Source organism: Micromys minutus (genome assembly GCF_963924665.1).
Source record: "Micromys minutus genome assembly, chromosome: 7".
Taxonomy (NCBI): Eukaryota; Metazoa; Chordata; class Mammalia; order Rodentia; family Muridae; genus Micromys; species Micromys minutus.
In genome coordinates this window covers 57,921,404-57,948,346 of record NC_137976.1, presented here as the reverse complement: position 1 = coordinate 57,948,346, position 26,943 = coordinate 57,921,404, and the positions used below count along the sequence as shown (strand labels likewise).

General features: G+C 48.4%; 1 protein-coding gene across 1 annotated transcript in view; it reads left to right on the top strand.

Annotated features, from left to right (window-relative positions):
* MYLK (myosin light chain kinase) overlaps positions 1-26,943 on the top strand; it is a gene marked incomplete at its 5' end in the record, with an annotated part of 169,062 nt that overhangs the window by 125,567 nt on the left and 16,552 nt on the right. The window contains 6 exons of the mRNA XM_080918785.1: positions 3,631-3,933; positions 11,841-11,873; positions 11,977-12,070; positions 13,273-13,476; positions 19,164-19,381; positions 21,242-21,365. Of these exons, the coding sequence (XP_080774911.1) occupies positions 3,631-3,933; positions 11,841-11,873; positions 11,977-12,070; positions 13,273-13,476; positions 19,164-19,381; positions 21,242-21,365 (976 nt within the window). The remainder of the gene's footprint in view (positions 1-3,630; positions 3,934-11,840; positions 11,874-11,976; positions 12,071-13,272; positions 13,477-19,163; positions 19,382-21,241; positions 21,366-26,943) is intronic.

Here is a 26,943-nt window from a genome sequence, read left to right as displayed (position 1 = left end):
CCAAACCCAGTCTGGGTGCACAGCTGTGGGACTCTCCTGTGGCTTTGTCCGTGACGAGTGAGTGTTCCAGCTTGCTCTGATAATGCACCCTGACCGAGCGCAATGTAGGGAGAAAAGGGTTGTTTGGTTCACACTTCTGGCTTACAGTCCACCATCTTGGGGCAGCCAGTCACTTCACATTCATGGCCAAGAGCCAAGAGACCCAAATGCATTGCTCTGTGCTCTTGCTCCCAGCTAGCTTATTTTCCTCATACTATCCAGGATGCCCTGCCTAGGGAATCTCCATCCACAATGGCCTGAGTCTTCCTACATCAGTTAACAGTCAAGACATTCCCCATAGATGCGCCCACAGGCCAACCTGATCTGTATAATCCCTTGTTAAGGCTTTCTTCCCAGCTGATTCATGGTTGTGTCAGACTGACAGTTAAAACTAACCAGCACAGTGAATTAACCCTCAGCCTCTTAGAGTCTCTTTTCAAGAATGTGCTACAGTTCAGGCCAGCAGCTGTTGGATTCAGGATCTGTGCTCGGCTATCTAGGCAGGCCTAACCCAGACAGACATGGTGTGGGCAGACACAAAGAGGGCAAAGGGAAGTCAGGCTGATGGGAAGCTTCACAGACAAGGTCCTATGGTTTCCCAGGAATAGCAACCCTCTACTGAGCATAAACTCTTGCAACTGGAGCTGTGAGGAGCCCTTCCCTTGGAAGGGTTTCCCATCCTGCCAGCCATGTCTCCGGGGAGCCCTGGGAGAATTCTGAGGAAGCATGTCCAGCTGTAACCAGCAAGCTAGTCTCTTGTTTGCCAGGCACTGTCCAGGCTGAATGTGCCTGTCTTTAGCAAAGAGGCTCATGGGAGAACCCTGGTTCCACCCAGTGGTTAGTTCAGTTCATGGGGGCTCTGTACTTGGAGAGGAGAGAGAGCATCAGACATAGCCATGGCTCAGAGGACAAGCACGGAGAATGGATCCTAAACTCGGACTCCTGAACACTATTGGGGACTAAATCCCTTCACAGTGGTACCATTTTACTCGTAAACCTCCTTCCCTACTTTTGCATCTTCTTCTGTGCTGCCTGAGGGAAACCCTACCACGTGTAAATTAGAGGTGCCAGTATCAAGAGTAGGTGCACTTAGCAGCTCTCCAGCCAGAGAGAAGGAATCATCCAATGGCCAGGGTCTTCACTTGTATAAACCTCCATGACTAAGTTCGCCAGGAAGCCTGGGGCAGGGACAGTAAGGACTTATCACCCCCCAGCAGGCTCTTTCACTTCCTTAGCTGGTCTCCAGAGGACTTGAGCCACTTGCCTCTGAGAGGATTTAGAATAATAAACATCTTTGCCAACACCAGAAATGTTTCTTAAAAGGACCAGTATATCCTTCGGAACAAACAGATTTTCTGAGAGAACATCTTAAACAAGCAGTGAAAGTGGCTCCGTTGCAGGAGGCCTCACGTGTCCCTGGGACGCTGGGAAGTGGCCCTGGCATGACTTAAATCACTAGAAGTGGCTCTTTTACAGGAGTTCCTACCCCCCCCCATCACTGCGATGCTGGTGACAGTGATGGAGGTAGCTCTATGGGTACAGATGAATCCCAGGCAGCAAAGATTAAGCTAGAATATCAAAGAAGGAGACACGGGATTAGGGGTGGGGTTCAATGGGCAGAGTGCCTGTCTAGGATGTGTAAAACCTTGAGTTCTGAGCCCATCGCCACATACACCAGGTATCCTGGGGATGCCTATAACGGAAGTACTCCGAACGTGCAGTCAGGAGGATCAGAAGTTCAGGATCATCTTTGCCTAGAGAATGAGTTCCAGGCCCACATTTGAGCCTTGACTCATTATAAATAAATAAATAAACAAACAAACAAACAGAGAGGAGAGAATAGTTAAAATGGAGAAGTGAGACGGAATATCCACAAAATAAACAGTTAAAAATAATATTTAATTATTTAAAAATAAATTTATTTATTTAAATTCATTTAAAAATAAAAAGGGGGGAAGAATTAAAATGGAGGAGAGATAAAAAGGAATGTTGTATACATATGAATATGTACTTTTCTATTTGCATATGTACAGCCTCAAGGGTCCACACACAGGCACACACAGATAGATGTTCCTTCAGAGTCCTAGGGTCATTTTTCAAAATCCCTTTGGCCTTCTTGTCTGGCTGGGCTTGAGAGAGGAAACAGAAGTCATGTACTTACCTGCCTGTGTTTGTTTACTTGGTACTTGCAGGAATCCTAAGATGTACACATCAACACTGTTTTCCAAGTAAGAAAGACAAACAAACAAACTGGCCTTAAATTTACTGGCATTCACATACAACTTTACAGAAGGTAGTTTTCATTGCTATTTTGTGCGGGAACTCAGACTTGGTTGGTTGAGAACGAAGCGTTTTCTATAATTAGCAGATAGCTGTAACTAACCAAACAGCTGCAGAAACTAACCAGAGAAATCAAAGTTTTGTTCAGATAAGCAACAAAGAACACTCGGGGAAACTCAGAGACTTCATTAAATGATTGGCTGCCATGATTTGGCTTAAAAGGAACGGCATTATGGGTCTAAGCCAAGGTCATCTGGGAGGGAAGGCGGCCAGCCAATAGGCCCACTTCTCTTCTGTCTTCAGTCCGCTTTCTGTCCCTTAGTCAAGGACATGAATGTTATACAGTTGTGGTTCCCTTCTGAAATTCTTTATCTCATTGTCTACCAGTCCCAGGACAGTTGCAGATGTTGGGTAAAGGTTGTTTGCCTGGTGGTAAAACGTGTGTTTGGAATGTACCGTATTCTGCAGTACCGAAACCCAAAAGAGCATCAAAGAGGAAATGCAGGAGTATTTTTATTTTCAATTCACTATAAGGTTAGAAATAAGCTTCTTATTAGTAATAACGGTCGGTCAAGTTGTCCACCTTCCAAGAATGCCTCACAACACTCTTGCTATTACCTGCGCTGTCCATATAAGGAGTGTGAAACACAGAGCATTTAATAGCTACTGAGCTGGGACAGATCTATGTTCAAAGCCAGATCGTCCTGATTTAAGAGCTTATCTACTGTGCTTTCAGGCCCCTCAAAGGGACAGGTTTCCCCAGTTCCAAAGAAACTGGTGTCACAGGTCACTGGCTTTGAGCCTGACAGACACATGACCACACACACACACATACACACAGACACACACACACACAATCACACACACACACACACACACACACACACACACACAGAACTTTCTCTCAAAACATGTCATGGGGGATGGTCCACAAGTCCTACACAGCTTCCTAGTTCTGTTTACTCTGAAAAACTGTTTACGACTTGGACAAAGTACAGGAAACCATGACTTATGGTCCGAACAACCAGCCAGAGATGGCGTTTCTTTCAAGCAAGAAACTGGTAGGTTTATGCCTCTCGGCCCCAGTGGTGGGTGAAAAGATGAGGGCCAGACATGGGGAGCCAGACTGGGATTCACTACCCATGGCAAAGCTAATTCTAGAAGCTTGTCTGTTTAGTACTGGATGGTACATGCTATGGTATGTGCATGAGAAAGGGCAACCTGGATGTCATCCCTATCATAGGGGCTGGGAGAAGTTCTTTCTCTATATTTCTGTAGGATTTGAGTGACCCTGTGCTTCTTCATCCCCAGATAAGCCCGACCCCCCGGCTGGCACACCTTGTGCTTCTGACATACGGAGCTCCTCACTGACCCTGTCGTGGTATGGCTCCTCGTATGATGGGGGCAGTGCAGTACAGTCCTACAATGTTGAGATCTGGGACACAGAGGACAAGCTGTGGAAAGAACTAGCCACATGCCGCAGCACCTCCTTTAATGTCCAAGACCTGCTGCCTGACCGTGAGTACAAATTCAGAGTACGTGCAGTCAACGTCTATGGGACCAGCGAGCCAAGCCAGGAGTCTGAGCTCACAGCTGTGGGAGAGAAACCTGAAGGTAGGGGTGCCTTCGTTTCTTCATGGGCTTGTGATAAATATGCATCCATCCAGACAGATTTCACAGAGGGAAGGAGGGAGGTTCAGAGAGACTGTATATAGGAGGGTGACAGGCAGTACCTTTGGTGCTCTGAAGTTTTAAGACTGTACTGCTGACCCATACTTTAAAAGAAACTCATAGGGCCTTTCAAAAACTCATTAGCCAAAGCACTAAGGGTGTATAGTTCAGTGGCAGGATACTTTCTTAGTGTGTGGGAAGGATTGGGTCGCATCACTGATATACCACACGCAGTGAAGACATTGTGCCAGAAGTTTGTTACCCTGCCACCAGAGGGTGATGTGTTCACTGGCAGGCAGGCTGTCAAGTAGACCTCAGGCTCCTGTGTTCGCCTCTCATCTCCTCCCTGCTTCTGTGGCTCTCACAGGTGAGCGTCTGCTCAGTGTCAGGACTTACGATATAGGACAGATAAAGAACTTAAGTTGAGGGGGAAACACACAGACAGCTTCAATGAGACAGACTGCATCTCACTGGGGTGATGTGAATAAAAAGAAGGATGGAAAGTTTGGCCAGAGGGACTGGAAGGCTTCCTAGAGGAGGAGGCACTCGTGCTTGGGAAGGAGACTGGTACACTGAGAAGCAGGAGAGATAAGGAAGGACATTCCACACAGAGGTGCCACCGCCTGGACAAGGGTAGGAAGTGACAGAAACCGGTGGCATTTGAAAAGCTTAAGTGTAGCTAGGGCATGTACGTGAGGTACAACAGAAAGAATTAAAAAAGGGTAGTTTAGGTAAAATTCCAATGCTCTCCAAAGCTTTCCACACAAGAGACGATGCAGTTGGAATTTTAGAAGGGAAACTTGTGAAGTAGTTGAGCTTTTGCTACTCAAATATGACAGCCTTCTATATATCTCAGCATCCTGGGCTTCCTGAAGCTTCATTTTGACATGATTTGCTCCTGAAGGCATTCATATACCCATGAACATTTGGGAAGCCTTATGGTTGATGAAGGACTAGAAGGATGAGTTTGGAGTCAGCCTGGTACCAGAGGAGGCTCTGTGAGCATAGCCTAGCAGAGGGGTGGGAAGGGGATGAACTAAAGCTCCTTAGGATAGAGTGGACCATTCTTGTGGATTTGGGGGTGAGGGTGTTAGAGAGAGCTGAGAGAATTCTAGGAAGACTCTAGTTCCTGGCTTGGATAACTCAGCATGCATTTAAGAGACCTAGAGGTTCATTAGCTTGAGTCATGTGTCTGATGCGGCCATTGAGTATCTGCCATAGGCTGACAGCATTTGTGTCACTTAACAGTGTTTATTCCATCTGGTCCCAGCAGCCCAGTGAGGCAGGTATTGATTTCCATTGCCCTGCCCTGACAAGGGGACCGAGGATAGGGGTGCGACTTCTTGCCTGTGCTCACAGAGCTTCTGAATAGTGAGTAGGAGCTTGAACCCAGGGCTGTCTAGCCCAGAGCTTGTTCTCCTCTGGTCAGAGTGAGGGAAGATGTTAGTTGGGGTGTCTCCCTCCTGGCCTGAGGTACTTGAAAGTTTGGTAGCAGAGAGACTGGGCGAAGATGAAGGGTTTGGTTTCTGACTAGTTTAGTAGAGCCATCTGAGGGATATTCAAGCCATTGGGTTTCAACCTTAAGAGGAAGAATCAAACAAGGGCTATAGATTTGGAAAGCTTCCCTGTTTAATGGACAGCTAAATTACATCAATGAGGTCACCCAGAAGTTAGATGAGGTCAACACTAATGTCATAGTGTGAAAGCCCGTGGGTCTAGAAGACATTTGGAGTTCACTGTGGACATGGGGGTGGGGCAAGTTGAAAGTGAAGTGCCTTAAATGCTAAAGAGATAGGGACTGGGGATCATTGGGATTCCTGTTGTTTGATAGTGATCTTTGAAATAAAAGTCCATGGTTTCCACAGGGTGCAAAGTATGGGCTGCCGTTGGCCAGTTTTATGCAAAGAAAGGGGAAAGGGTGCTGTGTGTTTAAGGCAAAGAAGGTGGTGAACAGAAGGGACAGTGCTCTTGGGGAGATATTAAGGGAGTCAAGTAGACACCATTGTGGGACACTCAGGTATCAAAGGAGACAGGGAGAGAGCCATCCTGGGAGGACCATGCAACCCAGGGGCATCTTGAGTGTGAAGTTGTCTTTATGATGACCTCCCAAGTTTCCAAAGTTAGGTAGGTATAAAACAGTCCTCAAATTAAGTGATATTTCCAGGAAGTAGGAAGTAGATGCTAGTGGAAAAACCATCTACCTAGTCGCATGCTGGAAACCTTCACTTCTAAACCCTTGGGATGTAATCAGGCATGGCTCTGTAATAGCCACAGTTGTCCCAGAGGAAGCTGGCCTGGTCCCTGGCTCCTGGTAGCTTTCATAAGGCTATGACCCATTGGCTGCCTACAGTGTATGTTGGGGAAACTGATTAACAATGCCACCATCTGCTGCCCTCCTAACACTCCAACACACACACACACACACACACACACACACACACACACACACACACACACACACACCATCCTTCTGCAGTGGACAGCATAGGCAATCTGCAGTATAGGGTGGGACAGGGAGCATTTTTTAGGATATTATTTTGGGAGTGACAGGTAAAGAGAAAACACGTTCGTGGACTGGCTGTAGAAATCAGAAGCAACCAGAATCTCTGATCAGCCCGGAAGCCTAGTGGAGGTGAGGCATGGCTTTCAGGAGGCAAGAGCTGTGGCACCCAGGACTGTGGGGAGGGCCAAGCTGCTGGGCAGTGTCCTCGCCCTTGAACTCCACAGCTGGCGTCTTGCGCAGCCTCCAGAACCCTCCCACTGCTGCAGACAAACAAAAATGGGGAGATTCCCTGAAATCCAGAGGAAGGGTCCAGGCCACCCAGGGCTTCCAGACAGGAAGTCACTCCTACTCCAGGCCCAGTTGTCTTTTCCAAGGGGGAGGAGGAGGAGAAGAACTGTTTACACAAGCTAGGCCTGAGCACAGAGGGCAGGCTGCAGGGGCGCGGGAGGGGAGGAAAGGGAAGAGGAGAGGGGTGTGGGGATGCCTCAAGCCAAAGTCTTCTGTGGAGTCTTCAGATACTGTGAGTTCTAAGCAAGGATAGCTTTCTCCTTGAAGGGGAAGTGGCTCTCCTGGAGGTGTGATGGGGAATTCGTGTATGAGTTTGTCAGTGGACAAGCGGGAGAAGCAGCAGCCGTGGGGTCTCTTCAGTGGAGTGATGTGCTGTGAGTCTTAGGAAAAGAGATGTCAACTGACCCTCGCTCCACAAAGCTCGGTTGACTCTCTTTCTGTCCCATCACCAGTCTTATCCTGGCAACTTCCACTTTCTACCTCATCTTGATCCTTGGTTCGTTCCATCTGCCCATCCTTCAACCCATTCACCCACAGGTGTCCTGTATCCCTCCAGTATTGCTGGGGCTGCCCCAGACACTGGGGACTCAGTGAAAACGGGGGAGGGGGCTTCCCACCAGCTCCAGCTCCTGCCGCTTCCCTATGCCAGAGCCTTCTTTCAGATCCCGGACATGGCAGCATCCTGCCCAATCTCATTAGGCCTAAGTGAACAGAGTCCCCCACCTTGATGTCCCATTCCAGTCATGTCTCCGATTCCACTCCCTGCTGATCCTGCTGAAAGTCCCCTCCATTCTTGCCCCTAGTCCTAATTTGTTTGAGGCTATAGAGTTATTAGCAAAAACAGCTGTGGCTGAGGCTTCTTGCCAGTCAGCTCCTTGTATCCAAGGGCAGTGGCTCTGCAGGGCTCCCCGAAGCTGTGTCCAGAACCACGCTGCCCTCTAGTGGTCACTGAGCACACAGCAGTCCTCTGTACAGAAAGGAATAATAGCGCTAACTCTTGTCTTGGGAGACTTGATGGGACCTGCTTTGTGAGGACCCCAGAGCTTTCCTCTGAGGCTCGTCTGTTCATAGGAGTATCTCAAAGCCCTCTTTCAAAAAGCTCTTCCTTGTAGCTCTTGGGTTTATGGCTCATTCTAAAATAGATTATTAAAAATTCTATCTGTGAGTGTTTTGTCTGCATGTATATCTACATACAAGATGCATGCCTTCTGGAGAGGGCAGAAGAGGACGTCAGACCCCCTAGAACTGGAGTCACAGACAACCGTTAGCTGAGAATCAAACCCAGGTCCTCCAGAGGAGCAAACCAGTGCTCTTAATCTCTAAGCCACCTCCCCAGCACACTAAAAAGAAATTTTAAAAATAGGTATTTAGTTGAAGTCCCTTCTTTCATGATTTTCACCTCCTTCCTTCATGGGAAGAGGGAGGGAGACTGAGGGCTCATCTGTGAGATGGCTCCCACCTTCTGTGATCTAGGAGCTCAGCTCACTGACCCGCCATTTCCCTCGGTGCTTCTCCTACTCTTTGTTTCTGCTCATCTTTGCTCCACAACTAGAAAGGAGGTAAAGTGAGAAGGCAGACCAACTCCAGCATTCTGGGATCTCAGTCCTCTCAGAGGAAGGCTCCCCTAAACAACCAAGAGAGCAACACCTCTGAGGAGAGGATCTGGTCCCCAGATACTGTGGATAAGTTGTGGTGTGTGAGAGCCAGCATGGCACTCACATGGGCAGACAGGCCAGGAAGCCAGTCTCTGTGATGGAGGCAGGCGATGGGGAGAGGCCAACTCCAGAACAAGGTCCCTCTCCAAAGCTAGCTGAGAAAAGCCCTGTGCTCAGTGGCTGGCAAGGTCCCCAAGTAGCCCCCCAAGCCACTCTGTCACAAGCAGAGCACAAACCACTTTTGTAGATACCAGACCCAGAAAACCTGCATTGGCTTTCTTACATTGCTGCTCAGAACAGTTTCCACACCAGCTAGATGTAGCAGGGGACGAAGGAAACAAAGGACCGTCAGTAAATTAGCACCACTCTTTTAGAGCAGACAACACAGATCAGGACAGTGAGACTTCCCGATAAGAAATATGGTTTCGTTGCCTGTAAGACCTGGATGGATGGGTGACTGGCATCAACCAGATAGTCATGGACCACTGGGCTTGAACTCCTGCTTCCCTCAGAACCCCATATGATTAGCATCAGTGACATAATCCGAGCATGTGCCGAGTCTGTAGTACATCCTGGTATGGCTTCCATATGCCCCCAGTCCTCCTGTATGGGGCATAACATGAATGACTCCCCCAACTGACAGCGTTCATAAGTGATGAACAGTCTGGAGTCCTGCCTTCACCCTAGCAAACTCTCCTAAAGGCACATCCAAGTCAGCAGTGCCTGCCTTTCCTGCCGGTGTTGGCTCAGCCGTTCTCCCTCCTAAGGACTCTCCACACCTTGTCCAGCTTTATCGTAGCCTTCTAGCTGCCCACAGCTGGTGTCCTGAGAACAGACCCCAAAGCTCTACCAAGGGCAATGGAATAGTCCACGTGTTGTTCCCACATCGGTACTGCACAGTTCTGATGGCCAGAGGTGCCAGTGGGGGAACTGGAGCAAGCTTCGCAGAATGCCTTAGAGTTTCACCCCAGGGGCAGAGTGAGGTGATCCCCCTGAACACCCACTTTTAAGTCCTAGGAGTCATCCTTGGGTCACCCTTGTTATTGCTGGGGTGCATATCACCACTCAGTGCCAGCTACATGGGTCTCAAAGCTCGATGGTTACTCCCCCTACACTGTCTCTGGCCCATCTGCCTTCCTCACAATCATTCTCCATGTCGCTCTCCCCAGACTTCTTGTGTTTAGTTTTCTAAAACTAAACTTTTGACAGCCACGTTTGAACTCTAAACAGACCACAGCTTCTGGCTTTATGCTCATAAACTCTCAGAACCCTTTTCTTGGGGAAGAGGCACTTACCTATGTGGGCTTGGGTTAGTTTTCTTCCAATTGTCTGTTTAGGTTCCAGTGTGTTCGGTCCTCAGTCTGAACGATGCACTCACTGTCCACAGGTCCAGCTGCATCTGCCCCTGGGCCCCACCCCCGCCACACACAAAGCATGCTGGTGCACAGTCCTCCCTGCCAGCCATGTCTGGCAAACCCCATGGGTCACTGTTCACACAAGCACCCCCACAGCTGTGTCGCCCAGCCTTGCTCTGGTGGCAGCATCAGCGAGTCAGCCTTTCAAGTCTTCCTTCCACACTCTAACACAGCTCTACACTCTCCTACACACACGTGTAATTTACACTTACACACTGATATTATACAACCCACACAAACATTTGCACATGCCATGCAATCCCTCTCATACACATACAAATACACACAGGCAAATGCACATTCTCACACTACCCCTCACACATTTATCTCACACTTAAACGACCCTATCCTACTCACATGCACATTTACCCGCACATGTGTACACTCTTACATATATGACTGCACTATCCACACTCACATACATCCACACAACACCACGTGCATGTAGCTACACTTCTGTGCTAACCTACATGCGTGCAGACACTTCCAAACTAATTGTCACAGATTTAGTCAACACTTCCATGCTATCATAGGCATACACATGTTCTGTGCCATCCCACACACACAGTCACACACCTACACCATCACATGCACCTATGCTATCCTACACATGTGCACATAGCCAGTACATCTATGCTGTTCCGTACATGTGCACTCACAGACTTCCATACCTACGCCTCCATGCTGTCTCTCACACATACACTCTCACTCCATCTCATAATACTCACATTATTATGCACTTCGAAACCACTCCATGCACATATATACTCTGAAACACTTGTCCCCTATCCCATGCATACATATCCTCTCCGAAAACTGTCACATCTACACACATGGACCCATGCCCTCCTGTGTCTCCTCACGATCATCCTTGCATGCACATCCTCACGCATCATCTCGTGTGTGTGTGTGTGTGTGTGTGTGTGTGTGTGTGTGTGTGTGTGTGTGCTTGTACTCGGTCACACACATGCTCACTCTCTCACACATTTCCATTTTCATGACCCTTGTCATCACATTTATGTTTGCCGTGTCCTCGATGTTTCCTTGGGACACCTGTGTTCATCCATCTCTCAGCCATGGTTCCCATGATGGCTGAGGACGACAAAGCTCCTTCCTCTCATGGACAAAGAGTCTGAGGTTCAGAAAGAGAAAGATACTTGGCCAAGATCAGAAAGTTAGATGTCTGCCAGAGCAAAAGAAATCCCGGGAGTCTGAAGTAGACAAGTCTGGGGTCCTGTCACCTATTTCTTCCCCAACCCTTGTTCCTGACTTATGCGTGAGAGCAGCCCACTCGGGTGCTCCTTGATGCTCGCCCGCTAGCTTCGTCTGTGTGCAGTCATTCGCCACCCCACTCCCACTCGTGGGAGGCCACTCAAAGGCTTCTTCTGGAAACAGTTGCAGGCTTTGCTGTTGTTCCATGTTGTATAGCCTTCTTCACTTTGTTTCGTGCTATGATGCTGCATGCTCCATTATATGACACATGCGATTGAAACTCACTTTAGGTTTATGTGGTTTTGCCCATACATGTACACTATGAGCTTCAGGAAGGAAATAGAGACTGTGCCTTGTGTGTGTGTGTGTGTGTGTTGTATACCTACATCGCTGGCAAGATGTTTGCTATACCACTAGAGCACTGTAAGAAACAGTCCCCGAAAGCATAGACGGGTTCAACAGTGGGAGTAATTGGAGATTGTTGGGACTGCCACAGTTGTATGTAGGTTCTGAAATACCTAAAGGACTAGAAGAAAGGCTCTGGGGAGATGGCTGGGGGGTACTAGGTGAGAGGAGAGTATGAAGGTCAGACATGGTGGAGGAGTCGGGAGGCCAGAGCTTGCCAATAGGCATCTGACTCTTCTTGCCCACTTCAGGGGATGTCTGTGTGAGTGAGGTGCTCTGGGACCTGGGGAACCCCCCCCACATCCTGCCTTGCTTTGTGTGGCCTTGAGTACTAATCCCCATGTCCTTTCTGAACCCCCTTGTCTTCTCCAGAGCCAAAGGATGAAGTGGAAGTGTCCGATGATGGTGAGTGAGACCAGCTGTCTCTGGGACGGGCTCCTGGGATGGAGGGGCTGGGAAGGAGGAATCTGATGGCTCACACTCACTCACCCCGACCTGTGCCCTACAGACGAAAAGGAGCCTGAGGTTGATTACCGGACGGTGACGGTTAACACTGAACAGAAAGTATCGGATGTGTATGATATTGAAGAGCGACTAGGATCGTAAGTGGAGTTCAAAACTGCCTCTGAGCCCCAGGGAAAGGGTGCAGGACCACAGCTCATCCTACCACCTCCTCCTATGCTCTCCTAGACATAGCTTCTTCCCAAACCAGAGTCTCATCAGGGGCTTCCTCCAGAGCTGCTCCTTGGCTTCTGTGCAGGCTCAGCTCTCTAGGAGCCTCAGACAAGGCCATCTATGTTTCTGCTCACAGCACAGCACTCAAACAGATGGACCAGATTTGAATCAATTCTCTTTAGCATCCCTTCACTGGGTTCAAAGTAGCTGTGCCTGACAGGCACCGTCTCTGCGGCAGTACCAGCTTTGGGGTGTGCTGGCACGCCCAGTGAGCCTCACAGTTCCCAGACAATCTTGCTTTGTGCAGCCACTGACTGGTTTCTTCCTCCCCAGGACATACAAAATACCACCAGTCAGACGCCAACAGGCTGTGAATCTCCCCCCAACTCTTGGTTATACTTTTAGACTCTGAGGATAAGAAAGAAAGTGCGTGGTGGGATATAGCTCATAGAGCATTTGCCCAATACGCACGAGGGCCTCAATTCCACCGCCATCACTGCATAAACCAGATGTATTGGCGCATGCCTGTAATCTCAGCACTCGGGCAAGGGACACAGTGAGTTTGAGGACGCTCTGAGCTCAGCTTTTATTTCTGGTGATTTGGAGGAACCAAGAGCACAGTGTAGCCCTCTTTTCAGCTCTGGGGGAGTCACTTGGTGGAATAAGAAGAGCCCCTGCTCCTAGCAGGGGCAGCCAGTCCCCCCCTCACCCCAGAGCATCTGAGCTGGAATGGAGTGGAAAGAGGACAGTCACTTAATAGTTCTGTATTTGGAAAGCAGGACCTCAGCCCATCTTCTCGGGGAGGGGGATGTACAGAGAAGGGAAGACGTTGGGCCATAAAGTGAAGTAGAAACAGTCTTCATTAGTCAAGAGTCATCATCAGCATGTTTTTTCTTCCATTAAGGGCCTGTGGTCTCTATGTTAGGTCTATGAGCCATGTGCCTGGGTCATGTCTGTTCAGCCATGTAGCTATGGACAATGTCTAAGTGAAAGAGTGTAACTGCATTCCGATAAGCCTCTACTATAAAAAGAGTAAGACCAAATCTGCCCCCACAGGCTACGGTCTGCCACCCCCGGCTTAGAAGAGAACTCAGCTCAACCTGGCTTTCTTCCTCTCTTTCATTGACAGTGGAAAGTTTGGACAAGTCTTCCGACTTGTGGAAAAGAAAACTGGAAAAATCTGGGCAGGGAAATTTTTCAAGGCCTATTCCGCCAAGGAGAAAGACAACATCCGTCAGGAGATCAGCATCATGAACTGTCTCCACCACCCCAAGCTGGTCCAGTGTGTGGATGCCTTCGAGGAAAAGGCCAACATTGTCATGGTTCTGGAGATGTGAGTAGCACTGTACTCTGAGAGCCCCTCCCCGTGTCCTTCCCATTGTCCCAACCCACCTCCACCACACGGCAAGCATGACGGGCAAGATACTCACCATCCCCAGGACCATGACTGAGCAGCGGGAAGCAAAACTGGCCCAGACCCGCTGAGCCACAGCCTGCTAGCAGCCCTGGGACCCCTGTACCCACTGTCCTCCTGACTTCTTGTGAAACAGCTAGGCTATCATGGTTCCTTGCTTTTACAGGGTCATTTTCAGCTAGAGATAGTGTATGGTGGGAAGGAAGGAACAGGGCAGCCTCCAGCCTTCCTTTTAAAAGAAAAAGCAGCCCATATTTGGGAGTTAAGAATGCTAGATTGAGCCCTGCTCCAAACTTCACTGTTTCTTACTGCTACCCCATCCCCCAACCTTCCCACCCCCACTCCTTCAGTTATACAAAGGCAGTGGGGTGGATCAGATGACTTGAAGGCAAGGCTTTCCCAGAATTCATTGTTTCCTCTGTACCCCAGACCTCCACCCCCAGCATATGCATTCATACACAAACATCGTTAAGCCAGGTGTCCTTCACAGGCACCTTCATTTTTCTTTGTCTCATCTTATTTTTAATCTATAAAGTCACACTAAAAACGATAAGGAAACATGCAACAGAGTCTTATTCCCGTTCATTCACTCATCTTTCCTGTTTCTACATCACCAGAGGTAAATTATTTGGGGGGAGGGTGTTGTATTCTTCCAATGTTCTTTATGAAAATACAAACAGATACAACATCTGCATTTTTACTGTCCTCGAGTTTATCACAGTGTGTGCTGTGAACTCAGTGTCTAAGATATAACATCTGCATTTTTACTGTCCTGGAGTTTATCAGAGTGTGTGCTGTGAGCTCAGTGTCTAAGATATAACATCTGCATTTTTACTGTCCTAGAGTTTATCAGTGTGTGCCGTGAACTCAGTGTCTAGCACTGGGTGGTCTTCAGTAAGTTGTTATCACAACAAGCCTTGCATCCTCAGAACTCCGAGGGATCTCAGGTCACACACACCACGGTGTGTGCATTCGAGCCATCTGTGTTTGATAAGAGATGGGGGGAAGTGTTCACGCCCTTTCGATTTTGCAAGCAGCCTTGCGCATGCGTATTTTCCCTGAAGCCTATGTGCACACACCTGTGTCTTCCTTCCCAGAAGTGAAAGTTCACAAGGTGAAAGGGCATGTTCACTTGAGGATTTTCAAGGCATTCTTGTATAGCTGAAAGGCTGCGCATCCTGAACTTCAGAATCAGTTTTTTTAGAGAAGAGAAGCTGTCTACTCTGGCTGGCCCTCTTCCGCAGGAAGGACCAGGCCGGAGCGCAGGATGGCTGCCTCTTCTCATCCCTCCTCACAGTGACATCAGGCACGTTCCTCTCAGAAAGCACTCTTGGTACAGACAAAAATGGTTGAAAGTGTAGATCAGAGTCAGATAACCTTACAGGTCCCAGCTGCCTCCCTCAGGATGTGACCTTGAATAAGTTACTCAGCTCTGACAATCCTTAGTTTCACTGTGAAGAGCCTGTGTTTTCTCTCTCTCTCTCTCTCTCTCTCTCTCTCTCTCTCTCTCTCCCTCACTCCCTCACTCCCTCTCCCTCTCCCTCCCTCCCTCTCCCTCCCTCCCTCTCTCTCTCTTTCTCTCTCTCTCTCTTTCTCTCTCTCTCTCCCTCTCTCCCTCTCCCTCCCTCTCCCTCTCCCTCCCTCCCTCTCTCTCTCTCTCCCTCCCTCTCCCTCTCCCTCCCTCCCTCTCTCTCTCTCCCTCCCTCCCTCTCCCTCTCCCTCCCTCCCTCTCCCTCTCCCTCCCTCCCTCTCCCTCTCCCTCCCTCCCTCTCTCCACACACACAATGAATGCTGTTGTGTAAGGTGGAGCTGTGCAGTGAGGCTCAGTGCTTGGCACAGACAGCCATCAGAAGAATGAGAAGCTGACTTCCCCCTGTATTCTGCTTTGTTTTCCACTTAAAAGTAGCCCGGGAGTATTTTAGTATCTAAGCAGAGGCTGTGGATCAAGTCCTTTCTAATTCTCAGGAGGCCTGCCTTTGAGCTGTTACTATTGAAGTGTGATTTTTTTTTTTTTTTTAATTGTTAGGTACCACCAGCCAAAGGGTGTTTAGATTGAATAATCTCAAGGCTCCCATTTGGCTATAGAACTACTTTTGGTGGGGTCATAAACAACTTAGAGAATATCCTCGTTAGTATCTTGTGGTCAGATTCACCCTCCCCCCCTTTTAGGAATAGGACCTCCCTGCCTGTGACTCTGTCACAGCTCCCCGAGGCTTTGTGGACTGGATGTCACATTGGTTTTAGAACGGATTGCTTAGTCCGTGCAGTGTGGGCACATGAGGACGTGGAGAGATGTCTTATCTTTAGAAGTTAAACCTTAAGCGAGTTCACAAGAGGGGGGGAGAAGGAGGCAGGCCTGGGTAAGGCCAGGCTGCAGAACCAGTGGGCAGAATACCATACTTAGCTAGGAATTGGGACTTGGCAAGCAGGGTGGAAAAAAAAGCAGAGAAATGTAAGGAGGTTTCAGCTGGCCTGGCTTTCATCCCTGCACCCCACTCCTCCCCCGAGGACAGAGCCTCTCACAGGCATAGATACTAGATTGGCCTCTATTGAGGTGAGGGTTAAGAGTTTTCCCTGTGATAGGAAATGAACCTGGGCTCATACTCCAACTGTTCATCCCTTCCAACCTAGTCTAACACACAGCCACAAAGAAAAGGTTGACGATCACCAGGTCAATTTCTTGTCTTTTGTTTTGATAGAGAAATTGAGAGAAATTAAATGTATTCCAGAGTCCTGGCCTCAGATATGCAGAAATAAGAATATTCTGCAGCCTGTCTGACTTTTGGTTTCTGGACAAGCTCCAAGCATACAGCAGCAAGGGTCCTTCTGGCTACTGCCTAAGCCTGGGCTTCTCCTTTTGGAGGTGCTTGGGACTGTCCAAATGGTGATGGGTCCCTGAACTTTAGCTGGATACCTGGTGAATGGTGTCATCTTTGTTCTACTGTTAGCAACATTTATAAAAGAGCATCCAGCTGGCTGCCAAGAGGCAAAGCGTAAAGACTCGATACCAAGTCCCTGGATAGCAGTTCCTCTCTAGCTGCTGGGGAAGGTCTGCACAGACCTGCAGCTCTGGGGATGAGGTCGGTCCCTTGGGATGAGTACAGTTCATGATAGTATCTGTTCATTTATCCATTCAATATTTGTTTATTAAGAACACATTTCAGGGCTGGAGAGATGGCTCAGCGGTTAAGAGCACTGACTGCTCTTCCAGAGGTCCTGAGTTCAATTCCCAACAACCACTTGGTGGCTTACAACCATCTGTAATGGGATCTGGTATGTCTGAAGACAGCTGCAGTGTACCCACATACACGAAATAAATAAATAAATCTTAAACACACACACACACACACACACACACACACATTTCATCTGGCACCACCTTGTCCCATGTGTGTATGTAGCAGCCTTTAGCTAGCCAAAACCTTCGTCCTGTTGTCTTGACCATTTTGAAGAGAAACCTACAGAACTATGAAACTTGGTTCTTACGTACTTCCATCCCAGGAAGAAGAGACTTAGAAATACGGTAGATAGAGCTGAGTAGGTGTGAGCCTAGGGAACCAATGCTGACTAAGTTATCTGCATCTAGAAATGCAGCCGTGTGAGCTTAGACATCTACACTTATCGCTCAGACCCTCCCCAGGAAGCTGAAATAATGGCTGCTTTCTTGAACATTTTACACTTAGAGGCAGCTATCTGGGGGCACATTGTCTGTACCAGATACTGGCAGCTGCAAGTAAGATCCGGGCGATGAGCCAGTCTTCATGCAACTGAGACAAGACAGGCTGGATACAAGGAGAACAGAGGCAAGGCATGGAGACCCTCAGAAGGAAGTGCCGTTTGTGGAGAAATAGGGAAGGGCTTTTTCAAGAACTTGAACTTCAGTCCTCACAGGATTGAAAGTAGAGTATACCAGGGTTTCCCAAATATGTCTGGTCATTCAGGTGGCCCAGGGACTTTTAAAATATGGGTCCTCAGATTCCTCCCAAGATGCTACAAAAGCAAGTCTCAGAGGGAAGATTTTGAGAATCTGCATTTTCTCATGTATGTATGTAGGTAGGTAAGTTATGAATGTATGTATGTATATATAATTTTAAATGATTTATTTATTTTATTACACATTCATGTTTTGCCTACATGCATGCCTGTGTGAGGGTTTTGGATATCCTGAAGCTCTATTTACAGACAGTTGTGAAATGTCCTGTGGGTTCTGAGAATTGAACCCAGGCCCTCTGGACAAGCAGCCAGTGCTCTTAACCTGTGAGCCATCTCTCCAGCCCCAAGAACCTGTGTTTTCAACATAAATCCAAATGGTGCTTTAAAAGAAAACAGATGTATAACATGCTAGTACCCTGCTGCATAGTGTTAACTCAACAGGTAGGGATGTTTTTATCCGTAGCTTACAGATGAAGAAACTCTATCTATGGCCTAACAATGGACTTTGTCTTTGAGCTTTCCTGGAAATCAGTAGAAATGAAGGCTTCAGGACAAGAGGCGCCACCTGCTGGCTATGTAGGGTCTTACTTCTCTGGGTGGTTTTAAAGTGTCTTTACTAGCGCCTTCTAGTGGCCAGAGATACTCAGTGACGGTTACCAAATGCTGCTCTTCCAGAGGAGTCAGCCGGTTATGGCGTCATACAGGCTCTGTAATCTTCTTGTCTGTCTCTCCTGCAAGAGTCAGTAACAGGGAACTACCTGGCCCAAAGTCACAGCTTGTTAAACTCAAGAGGTCGGATTCACACCTGGCTCTGCATTTCCCTATAGGAGAGCTTGTACATACAATACTAGAAGGACTGACAGGCCACTGTAGAAAACAAGGTTACTGACACCTGGATGCCACATGGCTCTAAATCCTCTGAGGAGTGAGCAGGAAAAGTGGGTCTGCAGGCCTAGGGTGGGGGATCAGAAGACAGTAAATCTCAGACATCAGGGCTGTGCATATACACAGGGTACATGATGGCTCCCTGAGGTTAGCAGTGGATGCCCAGCTATGGGTTCTAGACACGGAGTGGATTGCACACATCAGGATCCAACATCTGTCAGGTAGAAAGTCAAGGAAGGCATTCTAGCAAGATAAGTGAGCTATGGCTAGAAAGAACGAACTCTCACGGTCGGCAGATTTATTATAAGTGCTATGCAAAATAGGCTGTGTTCAACCAACACCAGAAATTTGACTGAGGATTGTGGTTATCAAAGGTAGCTTTCTGTTTTCAACTTTGCAAGTCTATTCTTATACTCTGTAAGAGAATGACTACTTAAATGTCAGTTCCCTGTACCTAAAGGACACAGCTAGGGTGTATGAGAGAGAAAGACTACCAGGGATCACCTTTCTGAATAAGGCAATCTCGTTCATAGTTCTTCATTCACGCCTGGCCTGAGGGCTTCCCAGATCCCAGGTGCTTCCCCGAGCCCTTCAGTTTCCTTATAGGTGAGCGTGTAGGAGAATGGATGGGGCTTGGAAAGCTGTGGAAACCTGGCTCATGCACATGTGTGTCCGCACACGTACACATACACACACAGGCCTACTTGGGCAGGACACCCTGCCATCCTGGCCCCTAGAGTCCTGTGGTGTGACTGCCGTGCACTTCCTGCCTCCTCCTGTCCCCACAGCGTGTCAGGGGGTGAGCTGTTCGAGCGCATCATTGATGAGGACTTCGAGCTGACAGAGCGGGAGTGCATCAAGTACATGAGGCAGATTTCGGAAGGGGTGGAGTACATCCACAAGCAAGGCATTGTGCATCTGGACCTGAAGCCTGAGAACATCATGTGTGTCAACAAGACAGGCACCAGGATCAAGCTCATTGACTTCGGCCTGGCACGAAGACTCGGTAAGGCCCATCTACCTGTCCTGTTGTTGCTACTGTGTGGAGGTAATGGCTGTGTGTGTTCTACACACTGCGTGTTGGAAATGTACAATGTCAGAGCCAAAGTCTGAGACCAGTAAGACTTCTTGGGCTCAAATCCCATCTCTGCCAGTCCCTGCTGTGTCACTCTAAACTTGAAGATCCTTTTCTGTAAGGTGGACTTAACAGCTCCTGCCCCATAGAGTTGTTAGGCTGCTAATGCACAATAGCAACAGTCCTTACACACAGTAAGCACTTTGGCCTTAACTACATATTTGATGATGGCAATAGTGCTGGTCATGATGATGATGATGACATCATCATTAGTGACAGCAGCTCTTTTTGGTGGTGATGGCTTCTCACATCAGCTTTATGTTACATTTTGAACAGTACTTTCTCATTTAAAGAAAATGTATAACCAGCCTCATTCATCCTTACTTGGAGAATTTGTAGGCTAGGAGATACAAGATTCTCTAAAGCTTTGTCCACCATGGGCCGGTGACATGCTGAGGCTGGACATAGGGACCCTGGGCTCAGCTCAGCATGCTCTAGAGCCCCTCTGCTGTCAGCACCTTGCTGTTTCACCCCCTCCCTAACTTCTGACATCTTCAGCAGAAAAAAGGTGATCAGAACCTCTTTCCAGGCACTCAAGTCCTTATGGTGAGAAGCAAGGAATAGTTGGACGAGATAAACCTATTAAATCTCCCAGGACCTCCAGTCCTGGGTGAGGTTATGGTGGTCATCCAGAGGACACAGAGCTCAGTGAGGTCCTCCTAGGCCTGGACTTGCTTAATGGTCAGCACAGTATGGCCAGAACCTTCCCTGATAGAAAATATGTCTGTTCTATTCTCTTCTGCCACAAGGAGGGGTAGGGACAGTGGCCAGTACGTAGGACCTTCCTTTGGACCATAACCACCAATAAGTGGAACAAATAGGGAAGCACTGGCCTCATGAGCTGGCAGATACAGAGCCCAAGGAACACAGTGTTCCTGTTCCTTGGTAGAGGGACACTGTAGGAAGAGCAGTATCTGAGGACCAAAGAACAGAGAAGCAGTTAAAATGCAGCAAGGGGAATTGGGTGTAGGCTAGGGTGGGGCTTCGGGCCACTAAGGCCTTGGTTTAGAATATTGACATGGGCCCAGATGTGTTAAATCAGACCAGATGTGGCTCCTAAGTGAAGCCTAACCATTGCTGGCATCTCCTATCTGGACTGGACCACTAATGGGCATCTCTGCTCCTTTATGGCCAAGATATGCCACTTTGGCGTCTAGCCGCTGTGACTATTGTCTAAGCAGCTGGAAAGGAGCAAAGGCGGTTTGGAATAAACAGGAGAGGCAGTGGATGGGAAGAACGGAGAACATGGCCCAGCAATCAGACCATGTGGGCCCAAGTTCTGACCACCTCTAATGAGCTGAATGGGGAAGTGACTTCCCTTCCCTGCACCTCCCTTTTGTCCTGAGTAGCATGGCATCATCCCTGTCTCCTGGCATTAACAAGAACATTAAGGTATAAAAATCCTTTTAAAGACTAAAGAATTATCCAATAGAAAGAGAAATCCCTGTGAGGCTGGCAACAAAGAACATCAGACCTAGTGCATGTTAGCACCACAGTCTACTTGAGATTACTGAGCATAAGTCACAATCCCTACCTTGGGGGACTTGCTAGAGACATGGACCTGTGAAAGAACAGGGACAGGTACGTTAATGGCCTCTTTCCCCCAACTGCAGGCATTTAAGGTGAGTATATGGATTATTGGCTTTCCTGGTGTGCCTGTCACAGAGCTGGGCAGGGCCTTCCCAGCTCTGTGATATGCCGTCAACTGACCCCTCTCTCTTCCCGTTTCAGAGAACGCTGGGTCTCTGAAGGTCCTCTTTGGGACCCCAGAGTTTGTGGCTCCTGAGGTGATCAACTATGAGCCCATCGGCTACGCCACAGACATGTGGAGCATCGGGGTTATCTGCTATATTCTGTGAGTTCCAAGGCTCTTGGTGGGATGGGGAGAGGCAGGGTGAGTCACAGGAGAACACATCCCCCAAGCAGAAGGGTCATAGGTTCCCATTCCTTTCTCTACCAGCCCACCCTGCCCCTGGGCTCCCAGTGAGTACCCTGTATCACCCTCCTGTAGCCACATCTAATATAACACAGAGACCCCCCCCCATACTGCGCGCCACACTGTCCCTAGTGATGGCCGCCTGGGGGCTTTGGTCTGCCTCATGTGGTGAGAGGAAACCCAGATGGGATTCTGTTCTGGTCTTCGAAGGACAGAACCCTACGCTCACAGGATGGACACCAGAATCCGCCTCATCTCTCACTCCAGCACATGTACTGATTAATGGGGACTTTTAATGGAAAGGCTTACATGGGAACAGCAGACCACAGGAATCAATACACTAATTAGAGTTAGCAACGCTGGAAGAGAAGCCTACAGTGTACACCTGTGCTTGGCAACCTATAATATACCTGAATCTCTGTGGCAATGCCTCAGATTGCAAGCACTGCCTCAGGCTGAGCAGCCTGAGATGCTACACTTATAACAGGCCCATGGTGTTTGTCCAGGCTTACATTTGAAGTAACTGACCTCTATGCTCCTTTTGTTGGGTTTTGCTGGGGTTTCAGGACACAGTGGTTAGTCTTAGTAGCAGCCCTTGAACTTGTGTGCCAACATGCAGGTGTGGAGTAATCTCCCCAAGTCTGTGGCAAACACACAATTGCTGGAAATATTGTTGTCAGGATTATAGCTCAGTCGGAGCGTAGCTCAGTCAGGAGATGCTTGCCCAGTATGCACGGGGTACTGGGTTCAGTCTTCGTTACTGCATACGAGCATCCAGATGGGAGAAGATATTTCTATCCCAGCATGTGAGAGAGACAGGAGACTAAGAAGTTCAAGTTACCCTCAGCTACAGAGTCTGGGCTACACAAGACCCTGTTTCAAAATATATGCATATGCATATTTTTATTAAGGCAAAGGGGAAATTAAGTATTTTTCATAGAGAATTTAAGGAGGCTGGAGAAATTGTTCCGTGGTTAGGAACATTTACTCTTTTTTGCAAAGGACCCAGGTTCAGTTTCTAGCATCCGCGTGAGGCAGCTCACAGCTGCCCACATCAGTTCTTGGCTCTGATGAATACCTGTACACATATAATGCACACAGGTTCATGTAGATTCATGTATATGCAAACACACATGCATATCAATTTTTTAAATTAATTTAAGGAGGCTCTCAAAGAATACAATCTAAGACATTTGGAATCTTCAGCCCGCAGGGTGAAAGGTGACTCTAAATGCCCAGTTGGGTTACAGAGCTCTAGTAGAAAAGCTTTGGTGTGGTGAGGCTCTCCATATCCTAAGTCTTACACTCACCGTGGCCTGTGAGCACAGCCTTCTTCAGTTAGACCTGGACCATAGCATTTGTAACAGAGTCACCGCCCTCCCTGTCTAGAGTCACCCTCCTCCAGGCCAGAGAACCCATGCATCTCTGCCTTGCCCTGTGCTCTTAGGAGGAGCCACTAGTAACTAAGGACACTGCACCGAATGTTTTCTTCATGTTCCTGGCTAAGGGAAGAACAGAGAGCCTCGAGCTCGGCCTGTCTCTTCTGTAGCTTCTGGGCCAAATAGCTCCTTTCGATCTCTGGGCCCTAGAGAAGCCTTGTTTGGTCAGCTCACTCTGGCCAGACCCTGCTGGTGCTGCTTTGGCTTAGCTTGCTCCCAGAACTTGCAGCACTGACGGCTTTGGGAGGCCATATGGTATGGGAATCATCTGATCCGTGGATTTCACAGAGGTGGGACTGATCTCAGCACAAACGCAGAGCCAGGGGTCAGGGGTTTGATTGTATTGGACATCAAAGAGCACAGTGCCGTGGAAGCTGCATGGTTGGCCACTTACTATGGTCTGGGCAGGTGACCAAGTGTTCCATTTTTCCTGAAAGTAATAGTTTCCTAGGGTACAGGACTTGGAGCACAAAAACTCGATTGGTCCCAGGAAGACCAGGACTAATTGCAGTGGTAATAGGACTGCTTGGGAAAGTGAGCACATTCCTTTGTCCCACAGTGGATCAAAGAAACAAATACAAACAGGATCCTGCAGACCTTGGGTCCTCTCATGCTTACTGTCCCAGGAACCAACACCATCCTTTCTTCTGATGTTTGGGGTCAGTTTTATCTGTCCCTGGACTTCATGAAAGGACCCAGAAGGAAGTGACTGGCTTCTCTTAGTCAATGCTGGGAGGATCTAATGCATACTGTTACACACAACTGTGGATGGCTCATTATCCAAGCTGTGCACATTGTCATTGTGTGCACATAATCCACGGTACGACAGGACCTTGGGTAGTGTTCAGTCTGCAATGTTACAGCCTTCTAGCACATGTGGTTTTTAGAGAGAATACTGTGTATTTTCTACCAGAAATGTTACCTGGAACTTGGCTTGCTGAGTCAGAAGAGCAGTGTGTTTTTTAAATAACAATTATGATAGATACTATCTTACCCCCCATTGGTAACTAGACTGCTTTTAAAGTGAAGACTAAGAAATAAGCACTTTTTTTTTTTTTTAACAAGGGAGATAACTTTGATGTACAGGAACCAATTTGGTGTCAGGAGAAAAGAGAGGGATAAGGGTGGAGGGGAGGTATCGAGTTGGCTTAACCTAGCTCCACATCCTAACGGCCACACCCTTTGCAGTGGCAGTTGGCTGCACTGGTTCTGAAAGGCTGGGAGTTCCTCTTTGGAGCTAGGTTCTCTCAGCAGAACAAGGGATGCTAAAAGCAAAAGTTAAAGCCAACAAATGAGTTCCTTTAAGCCCCAGAGTGCAGAACTGGAGGTGCTGCTGAAGAGACTGGAAGAGGCCCTCAAGCGCCCTGTGGCATCCTCATCCCTCTCTTCAGACCTGGGTCATCTGTGTAACAGAGCCTGTGCTAGCCCCTTCCACCTCTGTATAGAAAGCACTCCTCACCCTTGTCCGAGAACAGTGAGCGCCTCTGGACATCATTGGCCAGATAATAATGTGCTCAACGCCTGTTAGTGTGGAATCTCCTAATCTACCGACTGCACCGTTCCCCCAATGGCAATGCAGGGGGAATCCAACCACACTGTGGAAATTGGAATTCCTGGAAAATCCAGCTCAGGAATTAGGGCTGTTCCTATCTTTGCATAGAAACATTGGCAGCTCTGAGGTGATTCTCCTGAAGGGGGGGATTCTTTGGCTTCCTGAAGTTAGCTTGGTTTAGGAGCTCCAGGCTACACTCCCAGAGGGAGACCATAAACCAGCCTTCCTGAGACCTCCCTCCCTCCAGCTAGGTGTTCCCTTACACCTTGAGGAGAGCCACTCTTGTCTGCTGTGCCATCTCAGTCCTGCTCCTCCATGCCTGCCCTTCCTACCTGTGGTCTTCATCCTCCACACTGCTTCAGCCACACACCTCCCACTTCAGCTCCCTGTGAAGTACTTGCCACACTCCAAAGAGCCAGGGGCCATCCCCTAACACTGTATGCAAGTCAGGCAAATGCTGAGGGGGGAGAGGTGTGTGGCTGTAGCCTGTCTGCACTGCTGGGACTGGGCTGCCTCCTCTCTGCTGTGCCCAGGAATTCCTCTGATTCCGTGCCTCTCTGACCCCTGGCCCGGCCCAACCGCTGTCTTCAGAAACTCCAGCTCTGGCAAACACAGTTAAACCCTCAGTTTAGCCCCTGATTCTTCCCGTAAATCTGCTCTTTCAAACTGTCCACTGGGGACTCTTAAGGTTGAAATGGGATAAAGCCTAACTCTTCTGAAGCACTGGATAGTTTTACTGGCAGGCATGTGGCCCCTTAACTACCACTGTAGCCAGATTATGTCTGTGGCCTTAAAGATAATGACGGAGCAAGCGTACTCCCAGGGACATTTTCCGTGCTCTCTACTCTCCTGACATCCCAGCCCAGGGAAAGAGCAGGCTCTAGCCCCAGGGTTGTGAATGGAGTCCGCTGTGAGGAGACTAAAAATTAATGATGCCAGACATGGTGACCTTAATTCCACCATATAGGAAGCAGGCAGATCTCTGAGTTTGGTGCTAGCCTGGCCTACAGAGCAAGTTCCAGGATAGCCAGGGCTACCCAGACAGACCTTGTCTTTCAAAATAAAAGAAACAAAAACAAAAAAATTAAGCCATTAGGGTGCCAGAGAGTTGGCTTAGCAGTTAAGAGCACTTGCTGTTCTTGAAGACATCTTGGTTTCCAGGACCCAGGTGGTCCCTCACAACCCTCTGTAACTCCAGTTCCAGGGTTTCTGGCACTATCTCCTAGCCTCCGCAGGCACCAGGCACACACATGTTACGCAGACATATATGCAGGCCCTCCTGTGCATAAATGAGGATTAAGCAGCCAGGACTGGGGGATCTAGGAGACTGAAGGAAGCCTCGTTAGCATGTTTTGGGCCCCGGTTGGATGCTCAGCACTGGTAGAACACCCCGAAGTGTAAGCTTGAGGACTCTGACTTGAGAACGAATGTCAAGATTCCACAGCCTTGAGAGAGAAACCAAGTATCCAAGAACTTGCCCAGACAGCAATTTTATGAAAACTGGGTAAGTCCTTTGATTGAGCACGAGATAGCACTGGGGTGGGAGTGACCTATAGCATTAGTGTATTTGCTAACTGGTTAATAGTTGGGATTTTTATCCTAAGATAAAAATATACATGACCCGATATGCAAATTCTAGCAATGAAGCCCTAAATAGAAAGGAAGAAAAGAAAAAAAAGGAAGAAAGAAAAAAGGAAGGAAGGGAGAGAGAGAGAAAGAGGGAGGTGGGGAGGGAGGGAGGGAGGAAGAAGAAGGAAGGAAGGAAGGAAGGAAGGAAGGAAGAAAGAAAGAAAGAAAGAAAGAAAGAAAGAAAGAAAGAAAGAAAGAAAGAAAACTCCAAATTAAACAGAGCCATATACTCCATCCCAACATCCATAAATCAGAGGCAGGAGGACCATGACTCCGAGGTCAGCCTGCACTACACTACACACTGAAACAGAAATATAACAGAGATACAAGCATTATTCAAATATTCAAATTCTACTTTATTCATCATGCTATATGTACCAGTACTGTAAGTTTCAGATTCAAGGGGAACTCGGGCAAGTGGGGACTTGGGCAGGACAGAGTGTTTCAGATGGATGTGCTGCCAGGAAGAAGCTGTGCCAAGGCCAGAGCTGGGGCTCCCTGTGCCTGCAACATGGACAGCGATTAAGAACTATCTCTGCAGGATTCCAAGTCCTAATTAGGAAAGAAGGCATGCAGAAGGGGCCCTCTCCGCATTCCTCAGCACCGCTGTTTGCTTTTCTTGCTGTCTTTTGGAGTACCTCAGGACTTGGCGCCTCCTTGCCTCAAACAGAATATGTAAAAGCAAGCAAAAGCAGGTGCCACAAGCAAAGACAGGCTGCATCTTGGTAGAGCCTGCTTAGGCCACACACATCACACAGAGGGAGCTGGGAGGTCCCCAGGAAACCCACCCCAGTCACTATAACATTACACATACCCATGTAAACTCAAAGACTGGTAACCTCTTACTCAGACCTTCTTGAGTACTTGACCAAAAAGG